This window comes from Panthera uncia (assembly GCF_023721935.1).
Source record: "Panthera uncia isolate 11264 chromosome B3 unlocalized genomic scaffold, Puncia_PCG_1.0 HiC_scaffold_1, whole genome shotgun sequence".
Lineage (NCBI taxonomy): Eukaryota > Metazoa > Chordata > Mammalia > Carnivora > Felidae > Panthera > Panthera uncia.
In genome coordinates this window covers 30,078,772-30,099,569 of record NW_026057582.1, presented here as the reverse complement: position 1 = coordinate 30,099,569, position 20,798 = coordinate 30,078,772, and the positions used below count along the sequence as shown (strand labels likewise).

At 37.5% G+C, this 20,798-nt stretch overlaps 1 protein-coding gene across 8 annotated transcripts in view; it reads left to right on the top strand.

Annotated features, from left to right (window-relative positions):
* PCNX1 (pecanex 1) overlaps nt 1-20,798 on the top strand; it is a 171,424-nt gene that overhangs the window by 54,054 nt on the left and 96,572 nt on the right. For all 8 annotated transcript variants that reach the window (XM_049612541.1, XM_049612542.1, XM_049612545.1 and 5 more), the window contains exons 4-6: nt 1,317-1,362; nt 2,408-2,497; nt 10,169-11,878. In XM_049612541.1, coding sequence (XP_049468498.1) covers nt 1,317-1,362; nt 2,408-2,497; nt 10,169-11,878 — 1,846 coding nt within the window. The remainder of the gene's footprint in view (nt 1-1,316; nt 1,363-2,407; nt 2,498-10,168; nt 11,879-20,798) is intronic.

Below are 20,798 nucleotides of genomic sequence, written 5' to 3'. Positions count from 1 at the left end.
TATGAATTCTATAACTTATCTAGCGGGTGTGGTAAGAATGAAACTTTGTTTTTCACATCTTTTTCTAACTGCAGAGCTTTTTATGGCTAATTGAAAACAAAGATAAGGAAAAATCAGGAGACTCAAGCTTAATAAATTGTTTAAAAATGTTGCAAAACTTATTTTTTTTTATTGGCCACATCAAGAATTAGTAGTTCTAACCTGTTTGTATTTGCTTTTTTTTTTACTTACTTTTTCACTGACATATAACTATTATGCAGCATAGTATACACTTCTTAAGTGTACAGGACAGTGGGTTTTTACATACATATACACCATTTAATTGCCATTCTCATGCCCTTTCAAACTCAATATTGACTTACATTTTGAGCAAATTTCTTATTTTACACGCCTAGTCAGTTGATTCATTGAAAGGAAAGATTTGGTAAAATGCAAAGTATTAAATGAATATTCTTAATTTTATTCTAAAATATTAAATTTGCTTGACTATGTTCTTTTAATATCTCTTAAAAACAGGTTATAGAAAGTTGCTAGGACTTGCGGATTTAGTAACTGTCATGTTGTTATGTTTGGTTTCCCTAATGTGTTTATGGAATTTTTGGTATTTGTTTATATGATTTTTATGGTAGTGTAATGAATGATGACTGAGATTTTAGAGGAGTGTTCTATCATCTGGAATATAAGCATTAAAAACTCAATAGATTTTAGTTTTCTGTTTATAACTAGTGCTAAAAAGTCATTTTTCATGGATTCCTTAGTTTTTTTCTTTTTAAAGATGTTAGTAGCAGTCTACAAAGAAGTACTACTTACTTTTTGTCTAGCACTCAGGAAAGTTCATATTGATACACTAACAAGTTGACAAGATTTACGCTGCTCTTTGTAGCATATGTGAATGCTTTGTCCAGAACCTTCCTTTTATATACCCTGATAAGGGCATTTGTTTCAGGTAGACTCAACACCCAGTTTTGCTTTTGTTTATAATATGAACATGTCATGATGCAATATAAAAAATGGTGGTAATTGTATGACATAGATTGCTTGATGTTGGAGGCATCCTGGTCTGTGGGCCCATCAATTCTAAGCATGCAGAGGGATTCAATCAGTGCCCTGGCACATCTGTAATATATATATGCAGAATGTGCTACAACAAATAGGTTATGTGGCTCTGATAGAACATGCCCAACGGGGATCTTTTAATATTGATAAAAGTAACTGATAGCATGTTTTAATAATATGAAAGTTTTGCTTGATAATTTGCTAGTCTATATTGATAATGATATATAGCATTTTAATTAGTTTTAATATCATATTTTCAGATTGGATCTGGTTCCTCTCGTCTTGGAACAGCAGCAACTATTAAAGGTAGACATTATCTAAGTTGAAAGTTGCCTGTGACTTTCCATTTCATTTTTGGATGTAATAAAGATAACAGTACTGTGTATTCACATGTAATGAAAAATTCTTGAAATTATTTTGTAGATACAGTTATGTATCTTGTATTAAAGGTTACTTGATTTAAATTTGGTTCTCCTTTCATCATCCAAATCTCACAAACATATTTGAACATTTGCATTACATTGCATGAATTGTAAGTTTTGCTTTATAAGAAACTTCCTTGCCTTGAAGGACAATACTTTCATGGGTTTTGGTGAGGTGTGGAAAACTAAGTAATTTTACGTGAAACCTTTAAATTGGGCACAAATGAGACAGTAAAAAAGAGGGAGAGTCTTTTGTATATACCTATTACATACATCTATTTCAGGTAAATTCATATTTTTTCCCTATACTTTTTTAGGGGACTCTTTATAATTATCTCTGGGGAGGAAATTTATATTGTTTCAAGTTGTTATTACAAACTTTACATTTCTTTTAGAAAATTGCTTCTTTTTATTTAAAAAAAAATTTTTTTTTTTTTTTTACGTTTATTTATTTTTGAGACAGAGAGAGACAGAGCATGAACGGGGGAGGGTCAGAGAGAGAGGGAGACACAGAATCTGAAACAGGCTCCAGGCTCTGAGCAGTCAGCACAGAGCCCGACGCGGGGCTCGAACCCACAGACCGCGAGATCGTGACCTGAGCCGAAGTCGGACGCCCAACCGACTGAGCCACCCAGGCGCCCCGAAAATTGCTTCTTTTTAAAGGAAGTTTTATTAGCAGTGTGAAGGTTTCCTTATTACTTGCCTTATAGTGCTGTGAGAATAAAGATGTGGTTTGATAGTCTGTGATGCTTCCTGCTCAGTGATCTTCCATTATTGTAACCCATACAAACAAAAACTGCTCTAGTAGCTATCGTGTACCAGTACAGTACATAGGAAATTAGTGTAGTTGACATCCTTTCTGGTTATGCCACACCGTACAGCCTTTGCTTTTAATATAATGTGCTTACACGTTTCTCTTAATTTTGTAGGAGACACAGACACCGCTAAGACTTCTGATGATATTAGTTTAAGTCTGGGCCAGAGCTCTAGTCTTTGTAAGGAAGGAAGTGAAGAACAAGGTAAGGACATTATACTTGACACTGATACCATATATTATGGGGTCCAGGATGACTTTGTAGAATATGTTTGATTGATACTAGTATGATTCCATACTAACAGTATGGAAGCCACATAAGGGTAGAATTTTTTGTCTGTTCACTGATTTATTTACGGTACTTAGAATGGTACTCAGAACATGTAATAAGTTTATAACAAATTAATATGATATTTTGAAGAAGAATTAAAATAAAATTCTTAACTTGAATAATAGTAAAACAGTGTTGTAAGTACTTTTATTTTTTTAATTTTTGTAAAGGTTTTTAAAAAAAATCATTTATTTTTTGAGAGAACAAGTGCGCATGCATGCACTGGGGACAGGGAGAGAGAGAGAGAGAGAGAGAGAGAGAGAGAGAGAGAGAGAGAATCCTAAGCAGGTTCTACGCAGCGCAGAGCTCGATGAGGGCTCAAACTCACGAACTGTGAGATCATGACCTGGATGCATAATAGACCGAGATCAAGAGTTGGACGCATAACCGACTGAGCCACCCAGGCGCCCCTATAAGTACTTTTTGCTTTCTGGAATTCACTGACCCGTGTTCTGCCAAGTAGACATGGAGGGAAAAATTTTCTGAGCATGTGCCCTGGAGTGAGTATGAGATGGGAGATAATCTGCTAGTCTAGTGGGTCAGAGCTTCTTGCCTGGTTTAGTAACCTACTTGTGAAACTGTTGTTTTCCATCTAGTGTGACCCCTAATTGTCAATTGCTTCAGGTCTTGCCTAACAGTATGTTTTGGTAGAGAAATAATTTGCTGTTGGACTTACAGAGAAACTATGTCTGCCTCCAACATGGTGCCTCCTGTAGCAGATTTTTAATAGAAATTTGGGGTTTAAGTGATTTCTCCCTGCCTTTGTTCAATTTCATTATAAATGAGTATTTTGGATTTAATGGAGTTTTTTTTTTTTTTTTTAAGAACTGCCACATTTTTATGTTTCATTACTAATTTTCAAACATGAAAGGATGGATATGTTATCCTGTTTTCAAATGGAGATTATCCCAAGTTACATAATCAGACACAAACCTGTTTTCCTATTTCCAGCCTTTTGTTTTTATTAGCCTATGAGTGATTTTCAGAAGGCAGGCAAGCTGATAAATTTCCTGTTCTTAATTATGATGGGGCACCTGGGTGGTCAGTTGGTTAAGAGTCTGGCTTTAGCTCAGGTCATGATCTTGCAGGTCGCAAGTCTGAGCCCCGTGTTGGGCTCTGTGCTGACAGCCCAGAGCCTGGAGCCTGCTTCGGATTCTGTGTCTCCCTCTCTCTCTGCCCTCCCCTGCTCCTGCTCCTGCTCTGTCTCTCTCTCTCTCAAAAATAAATAAACATTAGAAAATATATTTTAAATTATGAAATTTATGTAGCTACAAATTGATCACCAAATTATGACATTTTCCTCTTAATTTAGTGTTTTACCCAGGTCTAGTTCTTACAAGTGTGTTTTGTTCCTGTACTTGGAACGTAAGTTTATCATGCTGTCACTCTGCTTTTTGGAATTGCAATACCCCATCATTTATTTGCTTTTGTGGACTATCCCTCCCAACATACCCCTCCCCTCTAAACTTTCTAAACATACTGTATAATAAAGAAACTATCTTCTTATAAAAGGTGAAGGCGAATTCATCAGTTTGAGAATTACAGTATCCCTTTCTGTGATATGTAATCAGAACGTCTCAAAAATTAGGTAATGATCTTAGAGGGGCTAGTGCTGCTGCATTTATGGGTCATATTTCTTTGTTTTGTATCTGGGAAGTACCATGCATGAGCAAGAATTTTGTAATCTGTTGGGTTGGCAATTACATGCACACAAACCTACTCTGCAGATAACATACTGACATAGATAGTGATGTCTAACGTTCACTGAGCGCACACTATTAATATACACTAGGAGTCAGCAGACTTCCCGTAAATGGTCAGATAGCTTCATAGGCCATATGGTCTCTCTTGCAACTACTCAACTGCCATTGTAGAGCTCAAGGAGCCATAAACAGCACATAAATGAGTGAGCATGGCTGTATTACACTAAAACCTTGTTCAAAGTAGGCAGAAGGCCAAATTGGCTCCATGGGTCTTAGTTTGTCAACTTCTGGTTTAGGTCTTCTTTTAAGCATTTCATACACATTCACACAGTTAATCTTCACTGTAAGCGTTCGATGTTAATGTGATTCTCACATTACAGATGGACATATCATGGCGAAAAGAGAAGTTATAAAAAACCTGACTAAAGTCACACAGCTACAAAGTGGCAGTCCTAGAATTGAAATCTAGTTTTGAATCATGCTTTTAATTGTTGTCACACCACTTTTATATAGTTTTGTAAAATCTATCGTGTAACATTTTAATATGACAACATTGAAAATTCGACAGATAGATAACACACATAGATAACATTTAACAGATACTGTTCAGTGCTTATTACACGCTCTGAGCACCATTCTAAGTACCGTACATAAATCAGTGAACAGACAAAAAATTCTACTCTTATGTGGCTTCCATACTTATTAGTATGGAATCATACTAGTATCAATCAAATATATATGGAGTGGTGGGGGTTGGGAGGATTTAAGTGTAAATGGAGTGGTCAAAGAAAAGCCTCGCTGAGAGCAAAGACCTGAAGGAGGTGAAGGAGTGAGCTATCAGGATATTCGGGGGGAAATGAGCTGTCTCTATGCAAGAGTAACAGCACAGGCAAAAGTCCTAAAGTAACAACATGCCTGTCAGGTTTGAGAAATAGTGGGGCTGGTGTGAAGTAAGTGAGGCTACAAACTGTATAGTCTTGTAAGATATTTTAAAGATTGTGTTTTAGGAGCACCTGGGTGGCTCAGTTGGTTGAACGTCCTACTTCGGCTCAGGTCATGATCTCACAGCTCCTGAGTTCGAGCCCCGTGTCGGGCTCTGTGCTGACAGCTCGGGGCCTGCTTCAGATTCTGTGTCTCCCTCTCTCTCTGCCCCTCCCCCACTTGCATTCTGTCTCTGTCTCTGTCTCAAAAATAAACATTAAAAAAAAATTGTGGTTTTAATTCCCAGTGAGATTAGGAACTGCTAAAGGGTATTGAGCAGAGGGAGTGTCATGATCTGAATTACATTTTAACAGAATCACTGTGGCTATGATTAAAAGGGGCAGAGGCTGGAGCAGAAGCTCAGCTACCAGATGATTGCAGTAATCCAAGGCACGGAGCAGGACAGTGAGAAGTAGTCTGATTGGGTGTGTAGAAGATATTAGGGACAGGATATGTTGATGTTGATGGATTAGGATATATCCTGTAAGAGAAATAGTACTCATGGATGACTGTAAGGTTTTTGGGTTAAGTGACAGGGAGGATGGAAAGGGAGAAGGCTGAGAAGGAACAGATTTAGGAGTAGGGAGAGCAGAAGGAGGGTAAGATGGGGAGTTCAGTTTTGGGCATATCAGGTATGAGATGCTGTTAGACCTCTAAGTGGCAACAATTAGTAGTTAATTAGGGTAGGTCTGGATTTCAGGTATGAAGTCCGGGTTGAGGTTTTAAATTCATGAGTTTTCAGTGTATAAATTCAAAAAAAAAAAAAAAGCGGGGGGCGGGGGTGTCATGTTAACTGTGGGTTGGGTTATCATGAAGTTCATAAAGTAACTGGCAAGCCTGCATGGAGTTCAGGCTCCCTGATCCAAATTTGTTGGTCATGGCTACGATTTGGCACCACCTAGTGGCAGTTGCTTACTCTGGCTTAATTATCACTTGGGGCTCTTCCAGCTCTCTGGCTGATTTGGGTTTACAGGGCAGCAGCATTTAGTTGGTTAGCAGTTATTGATTAGTTGGCACTCATTTTATGGACGTGACTGAGAGTGAACTAGGATGAGGGGACGTGTGCTCTCATTTTTTGCTTTTAAGAAGGGCTTATCTCCAATTTCCCTCTCCGGCTGCTCCCATTTTTTCCCTACCCAAGATCAGTACTTTACCCTATTCCCATCTGAATGTGGGCGCTGGGTAAAAGATGGAGGAAGCTAATTACAAGTACTTCTGAATTTTAGTTATCGTGGGACCAGAACACTGGATGAGATGTAGAAAAGAGGGAGTGTATATGGAAAACCGAAAAGTTCCAGGGATTGAGCTTTGAGCCAGTCCGGTGTAATAGGTGCAGGAGACCCTGTAGGAACAGCGGGTGAGGTGCAAGGAAGGCCTAGAGTGCTGTATCCCGGATTTTCAAGGAGACTGGAGTGCTCAGCTTTGTCCAAAAGTGCCCATGGGTCAGGTGATACGAGGCTGAGACTTGGCCATTGGATTGTTGGTGACCTTGATAAGCACATTCATGGAGGGGGGTCAGAGTACATGTAGGAGAGAATTAGAGGAGGAGAACTGAAAAGAGTGAATACAGACTACTCTTGGTGAATTTGTGTAAAGGGGATCAGTGACTCAGGGTGAAAGCCAGCAGGGGAAGGTGAGGATAAAGGAGAGATTTGGATTTTCTAAGGACATGTAAGAGAAATAACAGCTTGTTTCTTATAACTGATGGAGATGATCCAGAAGAAAGGAGGAAAATGTGGTTTTTGTTTATAAAAGTGACATATGTTAATTTTAGAAAAGACAGTTAATATGAAGAAAATAATTCACATTTTTGGCACTGACATAACTTTATTTTTTGGTGTATCACTTTTTAAAATTATTTTTGTATTGTAATATAATTCATGTACTTTAAAATTCACTCTTCTAAAGTGTACAATTCAGTGAGTTTTAGTATTTAGTAGTTAGTGTGCACTTATCACCACTGTCCAATTCTAGAACATTCTTGTCACCCCACAAAAAAAAAAAAAAAACCCCATACCCACGATACTCCCATTTCCTCCTTCAACCAGCCCCTGGCAACCACTGGTCTATTTTCTGTCTCTATTGCCTCTTCTGGACATTCATATAAATGGAATTATATAATAGGTGGCTTTTTGTGTCTGGCTTCCTTGACTTAGCATGTTGTAGCATATAACAGGACTTTATTCCTTTTTATGGCTAAATATGGTATATTACTTTTAATATTCCTACACATATATGCAAATATACTCTTAATATTCTTTTTAACTCTTACAGATTGGAACCATACTTTTTATATAGTGCCATCATTTTCACTCAAGTATTTTCTCACTTCATTATGTCATCTTTGAAAACATTTTTAGTGCCTGTGTGATGTTTTAATAGACAATCCAATTTATTTGACCTTTTTTTATTGGACATTTTCATACTTTTTATGTTTTAAGAAGTTTTGTAACAACCTGAAATGAACAATTTTTTGCTAAAACCTTATATACATAGGTGATTTTATCCTTTGGCAGCAATTTCTAGAAATAGATTTCTAGAAATAGATTACTGATCATGGGTGGGTATGTACACACTTGTGAGGCTTTTGGCCACATTGCTAGATTGTTTTATAGAAGATTACGCCTGTGCATCCCCATGAGCAGTATGTGGGTGTGCCTTTCTTATCCTAAATGCCACTGGTAGCAATTATTGGTAAAAAGGTTGATTAGATGAAAAATAGTACCTCTTTGTGTTGATTTGAGCCTGTCTTAGACCATATTGCTACCAGTGAGAAAAATATCTAAGAAAGCGTATTTACTTGAAAGTCTCCTAAAACCACGTAAGATTTCCTGACAAGATTTGATTTTTTTATGGTATATTTAGCAACATTGGAAAAAGTACACGTAAAGTACTTTTAAAGTAAGTTTGCGTGTGTCTTTTTAAATGAAAAATATGTTTCTGGTTTGTTAATGTCTTGGAATTGGTTTTGATAGCATTTTTTAAGTCTTTTCTCATATTTTAGAGTTAGTGATTTTCAGTTACTTGTTAAGTTTTCGTTCTATAAAATTCATAACTTTGAAATGCGAATATCCTATTTCATAATCGCTTATTATAGAGTTTTTAGAAATAACTTTACAATTTAATACTACAAAAAAGTAAATACAATGCTAACTTTTATTTTGATATTTAGAGATATCAGAACCCCAAATACAGTGACAGCTGTTTTGGACAAATGATAAAGAACATGAATTTTATACTTATGTTGAAGAGTTTAAAACATAAGATAAAGCCTAATAGGTCATTTATAAATCAATTTATATGGTAGATTCTAGAGGCTGTTTCTAAGTTTTTAATTTAAATCTAGTCTAGATTTAGATTTCTAAAAAAAAAAATTTTTTTAATGTTTATTTTTGAGAGCGCGAGCATGAGCGGGGGAGGGGCAAAGAGAGAGGAAGACACAGAGTCCAAAGCAGGCTCCAGGCTCTGAGCTGTAAGCACAGAGCCCGATATGGGGCTGGAACCCATGAGCTGTGAGATCATGACCCAAAGTTGGATGCTTAACCGAATGAGCCACCGAGGCACCCCTACCTTTAGATTTTTTAAAAGTACATACACATTTCTAGTAATTCATTTTTATTTTATATTAATCTTAGGGGGGAAGGTATGCTTTTATTATTGAGATTGCCTGGGAAGAGTGTGAGTCAACTATAGAATCTACTAATTGTATTTTTTCTATGCGGTTATAACAAATAAGATAGTTTTTCTTTTTATTGAGCCAATAGCAGATACAGTCATCCTTGTCTGTCAAAAGGTATATAAAAAGTCAGCTATTGTACTGTTCAATTGCCAAACTGTATTTCAAGATAAATTACAGTGTAGGTGGGTAGGTGGATTTATTTATATCTGTATACATAGTACATATGGTAATTCCAGTCATTATTCCTTAGTACTTAGGTAATTCCCTAAGTGGAGTGTTAAAGGAATGGTCTTACAGATATATAGGGATATGTAGTTTTTCATGAGGCATTTTGTAATTGTTGCATGAATGATGAAAGAGAAAATGCAGTATTTTGTTCTACAACTGTTGTTTTAATTTTTTTGGTCATTGTGAACAGCAAGACATCTTACATCATTATATTGCATCTTCTTTATGGATTGGTCGGCCTTTTGATTTTTTTGTTTCAAAATACTCTAGGTTTTTTTTGATTTGTAAGATAATCACATTGGTTTTTCAAAAATTTTGTATTGTGTTAGGTGAAATAATGATAGCTGCAGTTCATTGTGCGAGGCATTATGCTAAGAAATGCTTGTGCTAAGCACATTAACTCCATTATTTCATGGTACTACTTAGTGAGATCTCATTTTATAGATGAGGAAACCAGGGCCCTGGAAACCAGAGCTATCCAGTTAGTAAGCTAGAGACCGACTTCACATAAAAGTCCAGGGCCGTTTTATGGGGTGTCTGGCTGGTTCAGTCAGTACAGTATGTGACTCTTGATCTTGGGGTGGTAAGTTCAAGCCCCATGTTGGGTGTAGAGATTACTTCAAATAAAATCTTAAAAAAAAAAAAAAAAATCCAGGGCTGTTTTAAATATAATCCTATGTTGCCCCTTATTGTTGATAGTGTATGGAACCTTTTCTCAGGCCATTCGAGGATTTGGAAGTTCAGTTCATTCTGTAAATAGAATGCTTTCTTTGTCCAGCTGTGAAATAAAAACCAACTCTTTGGAATGACTTGCCAACTTGTTGTATTCAGTGAACTACTTGGGAAATTGTTTTTCCTCAAGTTACTGTATGCTGTGAGTTCTTTCCATTGTTAAACAGTATATAAGCAGATCATAGATTCGTGTTAACATTTCCAAATATGTGTTTGAAACAGATTTGGCAACTGATCGGAAGCTCTTCCGTCTGGTCTCCAATGATTCCTTCATCTCCATTCAGCCTTCCTTATCCTCCTGTGGACAGGACTTACCAAGGGACTTTAGTGACAAAGTGAGCTTGCCGAGTCATGGCCACCACCACCACATCGATCAGTCTCTGTCCAACACCTGTGACACAGAAGTGGCTTCTCTCGTCCCTTTACATTCACACTCTTATAGGAAAGATCACCGGCCACGAGGGGTACCACGGACTTCTAGCTCTGCTGTGGCTTTTCCAGACACTTCACTGAACGACTTCCCTCTCTATCAGCAAAGACGGGGGTTAGATCCGGTTAGCGAGTTAGAATCTTCCAAGCCTCATTCTGGATCCAAAGAATCCTTGGTGGAAAATTCTTGTCTATCTGGGGAATTTCAGCTCGTTGGTGAGCTGAAAAACAGTAATTCTCAGCCACCTACAAAAAGTGGGAGGAGCAAGCCTTTGAAAGCAGACAAAAGCGTGGACAGCCTGAGGAGCCTGAGCACTCGGAGCAGTGGGTCGACAGAGAGCTACTGCAGTGGAACGGACCGTGACACCAACAGTACCGTCAGCAGCTACAAAAGTGAGCAGACCAGCTCGACTCACATAGAGAGCATCTTGTCGGAGCATGAGGAGTCCCCTCAAGTAGGAAAGAAAAGCGGTAGGAAGAAAGAGGAGTGCTGTGCTGACCCAGAGGACCAGAGTAGCTGTACCAGCGACAGAAGGACTAACAGTGAGAAGACTGCCTTGGAAGTGAGTACAAACAGTGGGGTTCAAGAGGCCAAGGATCCCAGTACCTCTGATGATATGCACAATCAGAAAGGTCTCAGCACCTCTGCATCTGAAGAAGCCAACAAGAATCCCCACGCAAACGAATTTACTTCGCAGGGGGACAGACCGCTTGGGAAAACCGCTGACCCCAAAGACGAGCAGAGTGAAAAGTCAGCTGTCTCAGTGGACTCGAAAGTTGGTAAAGACGGTGGTGGAAAGCAAAAGGAAGGGGATGTACGACCTAAATCCTCTAGCTTGATCCACCGGACAGCCTCTGCCCGTAAGTCAGGCCGGAGACGGACAGGAAAAAAACGGGCCAGCAGTTTTGATTCAAGTCGGCATAGGGACTATGTGTCCTTCCGAGGTGTTGCTGGCACAAAGCCACATAGTGCTATATTCTGTCACGACGAGGACTCTAGCGACCAAAGTGACTTGAGCAGAGCATCAAGTGTGCAGTCTGCTCACCAGGTCAGCAGCGATAGCTCTTCCAGCACCACTTCTCATTCATGTCAGTCTCCGGAGGGCAGATGCAGTGCTCTAAAGACCAAACACGTCCCGAAAGAGAGGGGCACTGACTCCGAGCACACACACAAAGCCCATCCGGGTCCCGAAGGAACTTGCAAAAAGCGGACGACACGTCGGACTTCCAGCACAAATAGTGCCAAGACACGGGCCCGAGTGTTGAGCCTGGACAGTGGCACAGTAGCGTGTTTGAATGACTCCAATAGGCTGATGGCACCCGAAAGTATAAAACCCTTAACCACTTCAAAATCTGATCTCGAGGCCAAAGAGGGAGAGGTGCTAGATGAGCTATCTTTATTGGGCCGGGCTTCCCAGTTAGAGACGGTCACTCGGTCTAGGAATAGCTTGCCAAGCCAGGTTGCGTTTCCTGAAGGCGAAGAGCAAGATGCGGGCAGTGGAGGTAAGTAAATGACTGGAGGAGAGTTCCCTGAGAGTCACTGCGGTCGTGGGTACTATCGATTAGAGTGGTATTTACTAAAATATATAAAATAGGCTTTGTGTTACTGTCCCTCCTTCCGCTGTGTTGGTAAACTTTCTTCTGTGTAGGAGATGCTTATGTCAGAAAAGGTTTCAATTTATTCTTGGCCTTGGGTTTTTCAAAGTCAGTTGCCACCTCTTAATGTTTTACCAGGACTGACCAAAATTGGTTGTCTTCTTTCATTGTACAATAGTAGCAACAACAAAATGTAGAAATGTATTAGATCACAAACCATTTTTAATCATCTCCTATACAGTGTGTGCCACTGAGCTTTCAGAATTAGATACCTCAACCAGTAAGATTTTGCCAAATATTGCTTTATCTCTGACTATGTACTGTGAAAACTTGTGCCTCGTTTGTCTCTTTGGTTTTACTTCTCCCTTACTCAAGTTTCAGGCATTAACTATTTTTTTTCCGTTAGCTTCACACTTCAAGTTTATTAAATCAATGTAGTTTATATTGGCATTTAGTATCCATTAGTGGATACATGATGCTCCCTATGATAACACTGATGGTCTTTGATTAAAGTGATAGCTTATTTACTTTAGACTTATGGTATATTGTGCAGAATTCAGTGGGTGATTTTATATTGCCAGTGTGTTTTGGACGTTTTATTTCTTTCGGAGGTGTTTCTTCCTGTTTCCTCCTACCCAGAATTGTCAGTTCATTCTGTTGCGGATTTTATGGAATCTGGTTCTTGAGCAGGATCAGAAGAATCCTGACGTCTTCTGTTGCTCATAGCTTTTTCATCCTCCACTCCCATCCCCTGTATTCAGGCTGGTATCTTGTAAAACATTCTCTTATTTCCTTTGATACCATTTCTGATAAAGACTAATTTCTAATGAGAATGCAAAAAAATGATCTTTAGTACCTAAAGAAGAAAACAGTCTATCAAACTTAAGTATTGAGAACTAATTATATCTGAAGTGATTATAACCATTTGGTGACAGCATAGTAATTAAATTCCCTTAAGCCTTTGGTGTGGATATCATTCTGTTTTTTATAAAAAGTCTTTTGAAATGCTTTTAGTGATTGCTCACACAAAGCATGTCAGATATGTTCATGACCTACAAGAAACCATTGGGTTTAAAAATAGAGCTTAATTTTTCAAGGTGTCATTAAATAAATTTTAAGAGTGAGCATGCTATGATAGAAAATACTGCTGTTCTAAATACTGTTGAAATGTAAATACTAAAAAATATGTACAAGAGCTATAGTAAGTCTCTATGTCTTTGAATTTAAAATGCCATTTCTTTTTCACAGGGAATATGAGGTGTTCCAATTTTTAGGAAAAGTTACCTGAAAGGTTTTATTTGCTTTTCGGTGCAGATCTTTGACTGCTATGAGCTCATGCTTTTCCAGATTCCAGGTTTTGTCTTCTTTTGTTTGTGTTCTTATTTTTAAAAAACAAGTCATTGAATGTTAATAAGAAGCAGGTAATGAACTAAAAATTTCCATGTACTTTGACGTGACGGGCTGTTAAAAAACATTTTTTTGCCAAAGGAAGAACATTGTAGGGGCTGTTTTTATTTGAGTTTCATTTATGTTTAGAATAAAATAAGAGTAAAACTAAACAGCTTAAATGTGTGAAGGGTTTGTGTTTCATTGGTTTGATCACATTTCATTAGGGTTTTGTTTGGGCTTTTTGGAAGATTGGAGGTAGTGAGAGAGGGGATATGTTTTGGTTCTCATTTAAAAATTGTATAAAATCTCAAATAATTGTTAAAGATTTATTTATATCGACATTAATTGTTACAGTCCTTTTTAGCAGTTTAGAAGACAGTTTTCTGGGCTATCTCTTCCTACATACTACACTCCTGAAACATGTCAACAAAACAGGACACTGCTTGACCGTTCATGTGGCTGTACGTAAGCCACAAATAGATTTTATTCTAATGAACTTGGAGGTGTTGATGAGTTCTCCAATGATTTTGTTTTCTTTTTAAGCGTAGTTAGTGGAGTTGGCAGTGTGGAAGGACGAGATCTAGAAAATGTACTCTAAAGTACTAAAGTGAAATACTGTTAACATAGGAGGTGACTTAACATACTGACATGATGTTGGACACCCGTGCTGGCACACGGGCTCCGCTGTGGGGAAGCTGTCTATCTTCTTGTAGCCTCAGCCTCCTCATCTCACAGGGTTGCTGTGAGGATGGAAGGAATTCATAGAGGTCAGATGCTTAGAACACTGCCTGGCCCACACGAAATGCTTAATAGTGCTACTGTTTCGATTATACAGACCGCTGTTCTACTCAAATGTGTCCTTTCCTTAAAGTGGAAGAAAATTGTGAAATATAGAAATATATTAGAGATTTCTAATCGTGCCATTGTGAGACTCAGCAATAGTAAAAGTAAGAATTTTTACATAATACCTGATTTCTTACATAATACCAGCAGAAAAACATGAACATGTAATCTAGTAATATGGATTTTATCTTATTTTGGCCATAATATATCCTATAACTTCTCTCTTGGTATTCGGTTGCATAGCAAATGATTGTTTTCATCGGACTTGTCACCATTAATCAAGTACTTTGGTTAAAATTGGATTTCATCAGTTTTTCTGCTTAGGTGGGAAAAGAGTTTTAGATGCAAGCTAAGGCCTTTTGTGTTGATCTCTTTTGCATTTAATTCTTCTTTTATAATGATAAAGCATGTCTTTAATAACTGATGGTGAATATTTAAAGGAAAAAGTACAATTAAGTTCTATATGATAGAAGTGTCGTTTGGTACCTGCATTACTTTTAAAAACCATTTTCTTTTGCGTCCCTTAATTTACTGCATGATTCAACAGATTGTAAAGAACAACCAGAATGGAAAGGTTTATATTTGCTCTATTATACTTCGTAATATTTTTCTGAATTTCTTAACCTCTGTTTTTCTGTTCAAGAAAATTATTTCAAATGTCATGTTTGAGCCCCTACTCTATAAGCGTGAAATAGGATCCTATTATATTTCTTTTGGGAACCAAAGGTAATCTTTTGTTAAGGAAATATCACTTTACTCAAAGAAAAACCAAATCTCCATAAATAATTTATGAGAGTTTGTGCCATCTGTGTAAATTGGAGGTCAGTTATTTTGAATCCAAATATCATTGAATCTTAGAAAGACCCCTGAATAGACAAGAACATGAGAATTAAAGCTTTTGTACCTTACTAAACAGAGGGACTCTGAATTCCAATACATTAAATTTCTCATCTGTCACTCCATGTGGCAAGTGAGAAGAAGCAAAGTAGTAGAAGGGAATTGGTGCTTGGAGAAGCTAAAGTAATGACAACCACAGAAATGCGCCACCAGCACGAAAGGAGAAGCTGGAATGACCACACAAACCCAAGCAGAACACAGCGGGTGGGTCATTAAATGCAGGGGTAAACTGTCTTTGGAATTTGATAGTGTTGAAGGGCATTGTGGGATCCTAACTTAACACTGTGTTGTAGTAGGCGCAGTGATAAGTGTTCATGTGACTGGCCCCGCTTAAGGGAAAGGCTCTATCAGTCTATGCGGAGAAGAAAGCTTAGACATCAAACCACAGAGAAAGATGCTCATTCAGTGTAGTGAACCGATTTGGATACTTCATGTGCTTGGAAAAGTTGTCTTCTCTTAAAGCAGTATGAAGAAGAGGTATTTTATTGATGAGGCAAGTAAGGGTTAGTGTATAGAATTCCCTGAACCAGCCCATGCCTGATTTTGTGTGGTAGGCGCAGACATTACACTATATATATGTATTTTTTCTGGTAGCAGTGAAGTTCTGGGTGAGGAATCAAACAGTTACATTTTAATACCACCTCTAATTATTAACTGGATACTCTTGGCACGTCATTAAATCTGTGCCTCAGTTTTCTCAGGTGTAAAACAGGAATAACTGTTTAGGTCTGTCTCAGCATTAACTATCAGATTCTAGTGAGCTTAGATTTGTAAAAGTGCTCTGTAAATTACAGGTTTAGTGTGAGAACTAAGACACTGATGCCTTTTAGTCATTTGTAAGGAAGTTTCCCTTTTCAAATCTATGTCACTTCAAATAGATATTCTTCACTAATGACCCCTTCTTAGGTGAATCTCAGAAAACATATGCAAGATAGTTTGAGTGCAGTTTTCTGGAAGAGAGTCTATATGTCTCATCCCACTTGCAAAGGATTAAAAAAAACATTTGGAGCCACCTCTGAGTTAAGGAATCCTGAAACTCTTTTAGGAACTGTTGTGTGTGAATCATGACTCCAGTGTATCATCTAATTTCTTGAAAGCATTTTGTCTGCCCATCTGTATTTGTTTGGCTGTCTGGGATTGTGGAAAATACCAGTAGGACATGGAGATTTTCTCTCACTCAAGACACAGCTAATCCTTTGTCGTTGCTTGCTGTTGTGTGCTGGTTTACTTATCAAAAAGTAGATTAGTCCTTTGAAATATGTTCACAGCTTGAAATTGTTTAATGTGGAATGAATGCTTTGAGGTTGTGCCATACATTCTCGGTGTGCTTTGGCCTCCCAGAAGATAACACTGATGAGTATTCGTTTTATTTTAGAACAAAACCTTGGCACGCCGGTGTTGGCATCATCCTTGGCTGACATGGGAAGTAAGAGGGGGAGAGACGTTTAGATCAAATGGCAGTGTATTTCAGGATGTCTGCTTATATCTTTTATTTTTCTGAGATGTACATATACTTGTGTGTATTTTCGCCTTTCTTTCATGTCTCATTTCCTACTAGCATTTGCTGCTTTTCTGTTTGAGGTACCAAAACACAACTTTTTATTTGCAGTCTTCTCATATTTACTTTTTCCTCTAATAAGCACTCCCCACTGAAAATAACACCTTTCTTGAGCAGTTTTTTTTCTGTCTAAATTTTTATTTATTTAATAGCAATCGAGCCATCACAAGAGGCCAGCCACAACTGTGCATAGGGACTAGAAAGTCACTTCTCACCTATGAATCCTCTCACTAAGCAATCAGCGGCATGACTGACATGTTTTTGTGGCGTCTTTTTCTGTACATACTGATGCTTACAACTTTCCAATATTTGAGATAGAATATGGATAACCCTCACCTCCTACCTTGCCATGTGTTGCTCTTTTATACCTCCCTGCCATTGTTGTTTTTTTAAATATGAAATTCATTGTCAAATTGGTTTCCATACAACACCCAGTGCTCATCCCAACAGGTGCCCTCCTCAATGCCCATCACCTACTTTCCCCTCTCCCCCACCCCCCATCAACCCTCAGTTTATTTTCAGTTTTTAAAAGTCTCTTATGGTTTGGCTCCCTTCCTCTCTAACTTTTTTTTTTCCTTCCCCTCCCTCATGGTCTTCTGTTAAGTTTCTCAGGATCCACATAAGAGTGAAAACATATGGGATCTGGTCTTTCTCTGTATGATTTATTTCACTTAGCATAACACTCTCCAGTTCCATCCACGTTGCTACAAAAGGCCATATTTCATTCTTTCTCATTGCCAAGTAGTATTCCATTGTGTATATAAACCATAATTTCTTTATCCATTCATCCATTGATGGACATTTAGGCTCTTTCCATAGTTTGGCTATTGTTGAAAATGTTGCTATAAACATTGGGGTACAAGTACCCCTATGCATCAGCACTCCTGTATCCCTTGGGTAAATTCCTAGCAGTGCTATTGCTGGGCCATAGAGTGGATCTTTTTTTTTTTTTTTTGGGTAGATCTATTTTTAATTTTTTGAGGAACTTCCACACTGTTTTCCAGAGCGGCTGCAATATACCTCCCTGCCATTGTGAAACTACTCATTGCCTTTAATGCTTTTCCTCTTTTCATTCACAGAGTAAAACAAACTGATAGTCTATTTCAGTATCCTCACTATAAAAATAAATAATCGTACTAAAACAATTCAATGTAGGATTTAGAGAATTTTCCTTAACTCATTTAGGTAACTGAGAAGTAACTCCTGAGGTGGGAGGTATATGTATTGTGGATTTTGTTTTTTATTTGATCTTTAAGAATAGATCATACCACAGCTGTGTAAAATGTCTTAGGCTATCTGTGCCTTGTACAGGAATTGCCCTTAGGTACCCTGTAAATGTTTAAATTTACTTGAGTGATTGTATTACTACCTCAAAAGTAAAGAGCTACATGATCCAAGGTTCTTAAACTTGCTGGGCTTATAATTCAGTCTGTTGAAGTTTGCTAACACAAAGAAATGATTAAAAAGTCAAGACTTGGTAATTTTAAAAATATACATTAAAAAATTCACAATTGTCTAAGTATATGTCCTTGAAAGTATTTTTAAATCTTTCTTGTTATTCATGGTTTTTGAGTCCATTGAATGTTTTTCCCCCTCCTATACCTATACATGCTTTAAATTTGGTTGTACCTAGTGTGTTAAATTTTTCTTACTTGTGTTTTATGCTCTTATTCTAGTTAATTTCATTTTTTTTTTTTGCCAGAAGATACTGAGTTTTAAGCAGTGTCACAATTCAAAAGCAGTGTCAACTTCAAAACCAGGTTTTGTTTATTTATTTATGTTTAATGTTTATTCATTTTTGTGAGAGCGAGCATGAGCAGGGAAGGGGGAGGGGGGGTGGGGGACAAAGGATCCCAAGGGGGCTCCGCGCTGACAGCAGTGAGCCTCATGCAGGGCTCAACTCATGGAATTGTGAGGTCATGACCTAAGCTGAAGTCGGATGCTCAACTGACTGAGCCACCCACGTGCTCCCCAAACCAGGTTTTAAAGTGTTTTCTCCCTCCTGTTTGGTTCCTTAGTTCAAAGATTTTTGCGTGTGTGCGCTTTGTTTCTTTCTCTTACAAAGTTAAAAGATTCAAAAAGTTTATTATAATTGGGTTGTAGAAGTGAATTTTCAGCAAGTGTAGCTATAACTAATGTGATTGAATATGCTTGTGGCAAATTATTTTAAGCTTTTTTAAAGACACTTTTCTTTCCTTGGCGCTAATAGAACTGGACCCCCTTTGGACCCTCTTCCAAATAGAGATGTTTTGATTTAGTAGTACGTTTTTCAGGGGGCACGGTTTAGTTTTATTTGTTGTGACCATAAATTATGGCATAGTGTTTTCAGTTGAATGTGTGATCCTAGCTATTGTTAAAGTAATTGTTACAGTAAACATTGAAAATTCTTTTAGCATTAGATATTTACACCCTGAATATCACAAGGACACTGTAGGCAGTAATCATAACTCCACTTTAATACATTGTTCAGTGGATGTCTAAACTTTCATCTTAGGGTGTTTCTAAAACTATTTTATTAAGAGAGTAAGTAGTATTATGTAGTTCTTTCGCAGAGGACAAAATATGAATAGTGCAATAATAGCAAAAAAAAAAAAAAAAAGTTGTTTTCTGAAGAAGCCAAAGGACATTGTGACTATAAATGGACACTAACAGTTGTGTTTTCTTCTTAGTATTATGCAATAACTAGCTTTTACTTAAAATTAACACCATTAAGTCTTCAGTAGAAGAAAGATAATAAAGAAAATGTTTCCTATTTCCCTTCTTTCTATTTATTCTCAGTCTTCAATGATTACATTTTGCTTTTATCCAAATCCTTCAGAGTAATTTTAGTACATTTTATGGATTGAATTATTCTCCTTAAATTATATCTGGGTAAATTTTACTCTTATTCTGGTTATCTAAAACTAGAGAGAATGTTTGAAAGTTTCTTAATGAAGTGAATTGACCTGTAAATTGAGTAGTAGTTTGTTACAGTAAAATGGAAATCTTCAATATAAGTTCACAAAGTGTCTTGAGTTGAGTTTTAGGAGTGGTTTTAAATTCCATTACCTCAGTTAACATTGCTCATGTCCAAGAGCCATTAACAGTCACTCATGTAAGTTTTCATTTCTTCCTGCAAGTGGCTTGTTTTATCCTTTATCTAGTGACTGCCTGCCAGTACGGTTTCTCCTTTGTGACAGTGCTGGTTGCAGTTTCCTATTACTGAAATCATAGTTGTCAGGAATAGGCAGAGCATACAGTAGGCTTTGTAGATGGTGGTGACAGAAAGGCGTCCTTGAATTTCTAGATCAGCACTGTCCAGTACAACTTTCTGTGACGATGGAAATGTTCTCAATATTGGTAGCCACTAGGCACATGTAGTTCTTGAGCACTTGCAGTGTGGTTTATGGATCTGATAAACTCAATTTTTAATTTTATTTAATTTTAAGTAGCCACATATGGCTAGTGGCTACCGTGTTGGGGACAGCACAGTTCTAGATGACCAGGTTTAATGATCATTTGTTCTCACAGGTCACATGTAATTTTTGTGTACATGAGCTTTTATATCACAAGTAACAGCTTTTTCACCTTTAAAGGATTTTTCATTATATCTCAGTGAAACTGGAGGGAAAAAAAGAAAAGAAATATTAGGAGTCCAGTCTGATTTGGAGCCAAAGCCGCAAAACCTAACTTCTTATTTAGTTGCCTAACTCAGAATATCACTGTAGTATGTGAGCTGAAAAATAAGTAGGCGTTCTGTCATTTGTGACTTCTACTTTTTACTGGCGGAAGCTTGCCAGATGGGTGAAATAGTTGTGTTTGTCATTCCTGCAGTAGAAGAAAGTGGCTACATAGAGACAGTTATCCTTTTGAAGGCAGTGCATATATTCCTAATCTAATACCCACCAGTGCAGTCTGAGGAAGGGGTACAGAATGTAAACATTAAAAAGAATACTTTATTAAAATCAACATCCAAATTGATGGAAATGGCTGTTGCTAAGCAGAAGAACTATTTGAGAATTAGTAACGTTTTTAAAATGTCAAGAAAACTTGCAAGAGAACTGAAATCTGAATGCAACATTCTTGAATTTGTAATCTTTTTCATAATACTTAATAGAAAAAAAGTGTTTTGAAAGAATGTTTCTGTACTACATTTTGTGT